Source organism: Mauremys mutica, chromosome 7 (assembly GCF_020497125.1).
Source record: "Mauremys mutica isolate MM-2020 ecotype Southern chromosome 7, ASM2049712v1, whole genome shotgun sequence".
NCBI classification, from domain to species: Eukaryota; Metazoa; Chordata; order Testudines; family Geoemydidae; genus Mauremys; species Mauremys mutica.
The window spans coordinates 117,840,012-117,849,558 of NC_059078.1; the positions used below are offsets into that span (position 1 = coordinate 117,840,012).

The 9,547-nt window shown below is 38.7% G+C and overlaps 1 protein-coding gene across 2 annotated transcripts in view; it reads left to right on the forward strand.

Annotated features, from left to right (window-relative positions):
• Window positions 1-4,557, forward strand: part of CCDC186 (coiled-coil domain containing 186) — a 57,308-nt gene extending 52,751 nt beyond the window's left edge. For both annotated transcript variants that reach the window (XM_045024644.1, XM_045024645.1), the window contains exon 16: window positions 315-4,557. In XM_045024644.1, coding sequence (XP_044880579.1) covers window positions 315-398 — 84 coding nt within the window. In that variant the 3' untranslated portion in view covers window positions 399-4,557. The remainder of the gene's footprint in view (window positions 1-314) is intronic.
• Window positions 4,558-9,547: the final 4,990 nt, after the last annotated feature.

Sequence of the window (9,547 nt, forward strand, 5' to 3'; positions counted from 1 at the left end):
TATCTATAAGCTGCTCTCTGATTTCCTGTTTGTATCTTTGTATGTTTATTAGTTTTGAACTGAAGCAGTATAACTTTTCAACATGCTCAGTAGAATCATAAAATCTATAAGAAAGATACTCTCCTTTAGAGCATCACATTCACTGTTAATGTGGGGAGAGAAGGGTTTCTTCCCCACCATTTCACTGCCAAGTGAGCATGCTATTTTCAGGTTGCAATCAACTCATATTAATGGCAAGTGGTAATTTAAATTCAATATTGTATGGTGCATCTACTGATGTTTCCCTCTTGTTGCCCCTCCTCTTTTCTTCAAAGGAAAATCTGCAGACACTAGGAACAGAAATAGAACGGCTTATTAAGCACCAGCATGAACTGGAACGGAGGATGAAGAAAGTGTAACAAACTATGGAACAGTGAGAACAAAGAAACAGGTGCTGCAGACTGTCATTTTGAAGTTTCTCCTGTAAACCGAGTGTCAACCAATGGTAGAGCCTAATCCTGCAAACCTTTAACCACACCAATTGTCCTTCTGGACATGAGAGGCTCTGTAGGATCAAGTGTGACGTTTGTTTTGCCTCAGCCATTGATGAACTTTACTATAGGCTACATTCTTAGAACTCTTCTCTGAAATTAAGGCATCCAGAGGCTTTGCAGTGTGCACTGCACGTAGAGTCCATTTCAGTGAGATTTTAATTTCCGCACTGTGCAATTAAACAGCCTGCTAATGATAAAGCTTGGAGGGATGGGGAGAGGGGAGGGGAATTGATTTGCTGTGGAACATATCCAGTGCTATTGAGCTTCCAGGGCTTTCAGAATTTTCTTCCCTACTCTAAGAGTTTGATATATTTAAGTTGATCAAGCAATTAACATATGCATGGGAAAGGGGCTTTATAATTAAACTTTTGTAAAAATAATTAAGGACATGATGCATATTTTACCATTGGACAAAAGCTTAATGGCTTCCCTGGAAATGTAATATGAATTGACTTTTTGTGGGGGGGAAAGGGGCAGGGAAACTAGCAAGAAATTAGAATGAGAAATTTCTGTTGATACTAGGCATTTTCAGTTATATCAGACTGTATCAACTCACCAAGTTTTTCATAAACTCCAGATCTCTAGACATATGAATCTGAATAACTTTGAACTCAGGTAGATATTGAAAAAATCAAACTTATTTTACAAAATCAATTAACACAATTTTTAAAGTATGAGTTAAGTTGTCCATTATTTATATATGTATTCCCTTATTCCAAGACATTCCAGTCCATTAAAAAAAAACCCTCCCCCCATTATGTTTAGTCATCTTAGTTGTAAGTATAGCCCAGCTAGTAAAACTGACCATAAAGGTATATTTAAATGGTGAGTTGCAATTTATTGGTGGAACTGTAGAAGCTGTACAAAAATCAGACTCAATTTTACTAATATGAATTAGTCTGTCAAAATGATGGAATTGTGACCATAATTTGAAATTTCAGTTGATATCCCCACCCTTCATTCACAAAGTGATGGGGAAATAACAAGAATGGTGTCACCTTGAGGCTGAGTCACAATATTTTCTAGAGTTTAATACTAGAAAAAGGTAATTGAGATGGACTGGAATGGTTCCACTTCTACAGTAAATGCATATTTTATGGAATTCGTGCCCATGTAACTAAAATGCTTGAGTCAGACCAGTTCATCTTGTAAATATATTTAGGGTTTATACTGTATTTATTAAATATTTGCACTTCCTCGTCTCATGAAAAGTATTTAGTGCACATGTACAAACACTCCACAATTTAACATTAGCCATTTTAATTTGAAAGGCCACTTATTTAAAACCTTATTGCAGTGTTGTCCATTAATCTTTTAAATGTTTCTCATACCACTGACCTCCTACCCTCTTACTTCATGTGCAAACTGAGCTCTAACCTGCAAACACAGGCTAAAAGTTACCAAGGGACCTAAGTTATGTAGGTGCCTACATATTGTCAAAAGTCCCTTCTGAAAGTTTTACCCATGAGTGCTTAACTTGAGCTATGAGAACAATTCTGATTGTCAGGGAGATTTATTCCTGCATGTAAAGTTAAGCAATGTATGTAAGTGGTTGTAGGAGCAAGGCCTGGTCTGCTTAGAGTTCCTTACGAGTCCTGAATAACTGTCATCTTTACTTTTTATTTTTAAATTGAATATTTATTTGGAAAAAGCTAAAAACTATTGATTTAAAACTTGGAGGAGAGCCCCAGCTGTGGTTCAACCTTATTACAGTTTTTTTTTTAAATACATTTTTTCCCCAAGACCTAAGAACAAATGAGGCCAGTCCTGCAACCTTGTGATGAAAGCTTAGCCACCCTGGCTCAGGATTACCTCGCCTTCATTCCTAGGAGGGGAAGTGGGTAGGAAACTGTTAACCTCTTAAGGAGAGAATCCTAGTTACATTGGCACAACTCCCATTGAAATCAGTAGGTGAAATTCTGGCTCCTCTTGAAGTCAGAGTGGACTAGTAAGTTTGTCTGACTGAATTAGACCCCAAAGTGTTCAGGAACAAAGGTCACGCTTCCAAATAACAGAACTTAGTTTTCATACCTACATGTGCCAGATCTGTTGTATTTTTTTTTAAAGCATGAAAACAAGAAATTGAACGATTCCACTGTTTAGAATCTGAAACCAAGCTTACTCCAGCAAATAGAGAAATGGTATTTAATATTAATGTAACCTTTTAATGTGTTCTGCAGCTGTTTAATGTGAACGTAGTAAAGAAATGTGATGCAGATGGGATAAGTGCAATGATATTGTAAAAATTCTTATTGCTTTAGGGCATTGTGTCATTCCAGCTCTTAAATGATTTTAGAGCACCCAGTTATCCTTTTGTCTTGCTGAAAAGTGCTGCTTCCTCTGTTAAACACTACACATATGCAGGATTTTTTTCCTTGGTTGTATAAAGTGTACATGTACATGACCAGGACATCCTAGTGTTCATTATATTCTAGTCAGATGTTTTGTATAGGCTTTTTCTTTAATGCCCCTATCACAGATGGAAATGACACTTCAGTATTTGTTAGCTCCTCTACACATCTTTGCATCATGTCAAAAGTATGATGGCAGATTGTTGTAGGAATAATTTGTTAGAGTAGTTTTGCTTGACTTTACTGATGTCAGTTTTCTCATATGCAAGATGCTGCTGCAAATTGAGAGGCTTGTATTTTCCTCATGAATATGTCTGACTAATATGCTAGTGTTTTCATGGTATACAGCAAGAGTCAGAATGATATTTATTTGGTGGAGGGAGAAACATTTTTGTTAAACAGCCTCTTTTCTAGGGGAATAGCTTTAAATCAAAGTGAAATCCAGCCCTCTATAGAATCAGCACAAGGCCTGTGTGACAATTGTATCCACTTTCCTTGTTTGGGTAACATAAGTGTTGCAAACGCTTTGTGCTGGCCACTGCACAGTGATAAATATCAGCCAGGCTCCCAAATATGGGAGGAGGGAGTGGGTTTTTAAATAGTCAGTATGTTGAACGATGGGAAGTATAGTATCCCCACAGGCTGGTGTTTTCAGAAGGAGGCACAAGCTGTTAGGTGCCCACTGTCCAGTGAAATTTAGTGGTACTAGGTAGTTAGCTGCCTCAAGCTCCTTCTGAAAATACCCATTTAAACCTTTAGCCAGTTGCATCTATGGGCTGAAATAGAATTTGCAATTGTTTTTTTGGTAACACACACCACTCATCCAAGCTGATTGTGGTTTCCGGTCCTAAAGAAAATCTGCTTCTGACTGCCTAACTATGGTGGGCTTTCCACACCATGGAATATCCTATTTCAGATTATAAAGTCAGACCCATGTATCTGAATAGTGTCTATATGTAGTTGTATACCTGACATCGGCTGTGCTTTCCCTTTCAACTCCATTTAAGTGTATGTAAGTTTAGTTTTTGTGGATAGACTTCTATCTGGTTTGTGTTCCCAAAACACTTTCTGCTCTGCAGCTGCTTACTGATCCTCTTTGCTTGTTGCTGGCAACACATGCTGAAAAAAGTATAACTTTTGAAACTGGTTCTGCTCTGCAGTATAATTGCTTTGTGTTCTTACCTTACACCCACAACTTACTTTGGGAGCAGCAAGGCAGTTCAGATGTACAGGCCTGTCCATAAACCATCAATAATAAGCAATACTTTTATTCATGACTTTTTTTTAGTTTACTATTGACACACAACTGTTTGATATTAACTATGGTAACAGTAGGTGGCGCAAGAAATCCAACTTTTCATGCCATCAAAAAGAGAACTGAAAATGTTGCCAAATATAAAGAATTTTCAGCTATGATACACAATGATATAGTTATGAGATTTCCCCTCCCCCCCCCCCCCCCCGGCAAAAAAGGGTTTTATTTACTTACCCATTCTCTATTGGTGAAAATGATGTTCAATCTTCCAATATGTACATATGTGTATTGACAAGATACTCTGTGACTATTGATTTGATTGTTAATTTTGTAGATATGTTTCTGTATAAAATGAAGTTTTTCAAGACATGACTATACATTATGTATATAGTGTACTTTGAAATAATAAACATGCCAATGTCTGAATGCTTGTTTTCACGTGTAACAGCTGGGAAATACTTCGCATGAGCAATGAGGAAGACCTAAGGCCCAGATCCTCAAAAGGGGAGGCTCCCCAATTCCAATCTTTGCTTTTGTAGCATGTTCTTTTATAAGATGTGTGACTTGGAGTAACATATTTTGGGGATGGAACCTATGAAGTGGGTATGAGGGTTCAAGTTGTGCAGGAGAATCTAAACATGGTTTTAAATAATCAAGTGATTTTTGGATGTTTGAGACTTGCTCATATGCCCAGAGGACAGATATTTCCAATTACATCCTAATTTCTTAATTAAGAAGGTGGAGAGAGAGTATTTGGAAGGTCAGACAGTTATATGGTTACAGAAGCCTGTATTTTGTACCTCCTTGGAGCACCTCTAGAATCATAGAATCTCAGGGTTGGAAGGGACCTCAGGAGGTCATCTAGTCCAACCCCCTGCTCAAAGCAGGACCAAACCCAACTAAATCATCCCAGCCAGGGCTTTGTCAAGCCTGACCTTAAAAACCTCTAAGGAAGGAGATTCCACCACCTCCCTAGGTAACCCATGCCAGTTCTTTACCACTCTACTAGTGAAAAAGTTTTTCCTAATATCCAACCTAAACCTCCCCCTCTGCAACTTGAGACCATGACTCCTTGTTCTGTCATCTTCTACCACTGAGAACAGTCTAGATCCATCCTCTTTGGAACCCCCTTTCAGGTAGTTGAAAGCAGCTATCAAATCCCCCCTCATTCTTCTCTTCTGCAGGCTAAACAATCCCAGTTCCCTCAGCCTCTCCTCATAAGTCATGTGTTCCAGCCCCCTAATCAATTTTGTTGCCCTCCGCTGGACTCTCTCCAATTTATCCACATCCTTCTTGTAGTGTGGGGCCCAAAACTGGACACAGTACTCCCAGATGAGGCCTCACCAGTGCTGAATAGAGGGGAATGATCACATCCCTCGATCTGCTGGAAATGCCCCTACTTATACAACCCAAAATGCCATTAGCCTTCTTGGCAACAAGGGCACACTGACTCATATTCAGCTTTTTGTCCACCGTAACCCCTAGGTCCTCTTCTGCAGAACTGCTGCCCAGCCATTCGGTCCCTAGTCTGTAGCAGTGCATGGGATTCTTCCGTCCTAAGTGCAGGACTCTGCACTTGTCCTTGTTGAACCTCATCATATTTCTTTTGGCCCAATCCTCTAATTTGTCTAGGTCCCTCTGTATCCTATCCCTACCCTCCAGCATATCAACCACTCCTCCCAGTTTAGTGTCATCTGCAAACTTGCTAAGGGTGCAGAGTCCACACCATCCTCCAGATCGTTAATGAAGATATTGAATAAAACCGGCCCCAGCACCGACCCTTGGGGCACCCCACTTGATACCGGCTGCCAACTAGACATGGAACCATTGATCACTACCCGTTGAGCCCGACCATTTAGCCAGTTTTCTATCCACCTTACCGTCCATTCATCCAGCCCAGACTTCTTTAACTTGCTGGCAAGAATACTGTGGGAGACTGTATCAAAAGCTTTGCTAAAGTCCTTAATATCCTTTTATGTACATGTGGCTTATTAATACCACCTAGCTGTTATAGCTACTATATTTCAGAGAGGCCATGCAATATCCCTTGCAAGGGGTAGCCTACATCCTGGGCCATGCCCAGTCCTCTTTCTCCAGAGTGGGAGTGCAAATCTGCCCTAAATGGGTAACTGATGGCATGAGTTGTTGAGAACAAAATTGATCGAGGAACCAAAAGGACATGGAAAGAAATTACTGAATTGCCTCTACACAATTGCTGGGAGCCTAGGTAACAAACAAGAGAATTGCTCATTGTTGAGCATAAAGTGGATTGCATTGCTATTACTGAACCTGGGGAGGATGACTGGTACAACCATTGATTAACATTTAGTGGTATCTTATTTTTAGGCAGGATTGAGTGGGCAAAATGGGAGAAGGAGCAGCACTCTGTCAAAAATGGCATTAGCTGTTTCCAAATCACTGACAGGACATTCATCCTTAAGCATTCAAAACCACTTTCTTCCAAAGTTAAGAGAGAAAGCTCAAGATGTGGTATTAGTTAGTGTCTGCTACAGACCACCAAATCATAGTTCGGAAAAGGATGACCACCTCCTTACACACCTATCTGTAACATGTACGAAAAAAAGATGCATGATTACAAGAGGGGACTTGAAGTGACTTATGCTGGAGGTCTCATGCCGCCAGTACTAAAGACATCCTTGGAATTTCTAAACATAGATGACAACTTCCTAACTCAAAAAGTGTTGTAGCCAATATGGGTGAATTCTATATTAGACCTTGTTCTAACAGAGACAGAGGAACTGATCACCCAACAAAAAGTGAACCATAGCTTTGGTACAAGTGATCATGACTTGGTCATGCAAGCAGAATAGAGTCCAGACCAGTAATATATATATTTGGTGCTTTAATAGGGCCAATTTCACAAAGCTTAAAACAATTATGAGCTAAATGAACCAGGAGGAAGTATTTAAATTAAAAAATGTGAATGATAATTGGGAATTATCTAAGAATTTACTAAATGCCCAAAAAAGCCACAATCCCACAAATGTCATACTGGTTAAAAAACTCACCTGGTTTAGAGGCAAAGTGAAGGCAATCATAAACAATTTAAAAAATAGCAAATGAAAAAGGGGAAGTTGATAGTGAATATAAATTAGAAGTTAGGAATTGTAGAAAATAGATAGGGGAAGCCAAAAGACACAAGGAGAAATCTATGGCCAGCAGAGCTGAGGAAAAGATGTGGATTTTTTGTTTTGTTTTAAACATACATGAGGAATAAAAAATCCTGACAATGGTATTGGTCCATTACTTGATGGAAATGGTAGAATTATCAATACTAATGCAGAAAATGCAGAAGTATTCAATAACTATTTCTTTTCTGTCTTTAGGGAAAAACAAATTATATAGTTTCATCAGATGGTGAAGATAACTCTTTCCATTCCACTAGAATCTCTGAATAATGTAAGACAAGCTATTAAAAATGTAGACTTTAAAAGTCAGCAGGTCCAGATAAGTTGCATCTAAGAGTTTAAAAAGAACTGGCTGAGGAAGTTGCTGAACTGTTGATGCTGGTTTTCAGTAAGTCTTGGCACACTGGGGAAGTTCCAGAAGACTGGAAGAAAGCTAATCTTGTGCCAATATTTCAAAAGGGTAAAACAGGATGACTTACTGGGTAAGTATAGGCCTGTCAACCTGACAATCGATCCCAGGCAATATAATGGCGTGGCTTTTATGCGGCTTGATTAATAAAGTAGTAAAGGAGGGCAATATAATTAATGCAAATCAACACGGGCTTATGGTGACTTCTGCAAGACATTTGACTTGGTACCACGTCATATTTGGATTAAAAAACTAGAAAATAAAATTAACATAGCACACATAAAAGGATTAAAAACTGGCTACTTGCTAAATCTCAAAACGTAAATTGAAAATAGTCATTGAGCATCTGTTTCCAGTGAGGTCCTGTAGGAATCTGGTTTTGACCCTACACTATAACATTTTTATCAATTACCTGGAAAAAAGTCATCACTGAAAGTCTGTGGCTGTCACAAAAATTGGCGGAACAGTAAATAATGAAGGAGACAGGTTACTGATTCACATAAGATCAGTTGGTAAATTAGGAGCAAGCAAACAAAATGGTTTTAATACCACTAAATGTAAACATGCACATCTAGGAACAAAGAACGTAGGCCATACTTACAGGATGAGGGACTATCCTGGGAAGCAGTGACTGAGAAACATTTGGGGGTGGAGGAGGCTAATCAGCTCAGCATGAGCTCCTACTGTGACACTGCAGCTAAAAGAGCTAATGAGATCCTGGGATGCATGAACAGGGGAATCTTGAGTAGTGGTAGAGAAGTTATGTTACTTGTCCAGCACTAGTGGAATGATTGCTGGAAAACTATGTCCAATTTCTGCTGTATATAATTCAAGAAGGATGTTAACGTGGAGAGAGTTCAGCAAAGAGCCATGAAAAATGAGTAAAGGATTAGAAAACATGCCTTAGAGAAACTCAAAGAGCTTAATCTATTTACCTTAACAAAGAAGTTTGAGGGATGATTTTATTACAGTCTAATGGGTAGCTACATGGGAACAAACATTTGATAATGGGCTTTTCACTCTAATGGAGAAAGTAGTAACACCATCCAATGGCTTGAAGTTGAAGCTAGATAAATTCAGACTGGAAATTAAATGGTGAGTAATTAATCCCTGGGAGAATTTACCCACGGTCATGGGGGATTCTCCATCACTGAATTTTTAAAGTTAAGATTGGATGTTTCTCTAAAAGATACGATCTAGGAATTATTTGGGGGAAGTTTATGGCCTGTAGTATACAGGAGGTCAGACTAGATGATCAAAATGGTCCCTCTGGCCTTAGAATCTATGAATCTACCATGGTGATGAGGCTTCATTTCCTGGGGCAACAGTTGAACTGAGTAATTACTCAAACTATACAATAGAGACTATTTTAACAAGAGAAATCGGACCTAACAATACCCAAATCTGTTCCTAAGCGATCAGAACAAAATTCAGAATTTGTCCAAATATGAACCTGGACAACTAGTATCTAGGATTATAAAACTGAATAAAAAATGGGGATGAGTTGGCATATATTTAACTGCTTGTCTGTCTAGAAATGTAGTGGTCAGATTAAATGCTACAGTGCCAATAGTTTCTAATTAACCATTGTTACAGAAGCTGGGCCTGGTAAATCTTGTTACTGTAAGTAGAACTTGCTATTGCACTGCATAAACAAAAGATGGCAGTACACCATTGTGATTGTATACTGGAGATACACTTGCACGAACAGTAAAACTGATTTCAGAATTGTGCACATTCTGTACTGTACTTAAACTTTTGGAAACTAGAATCAGATTTTTTTCCATCCTATAACTGGCAGTAGATCTGATCTACACTGAGCTTTTGTATTATTCTGACTATAGTGTTGG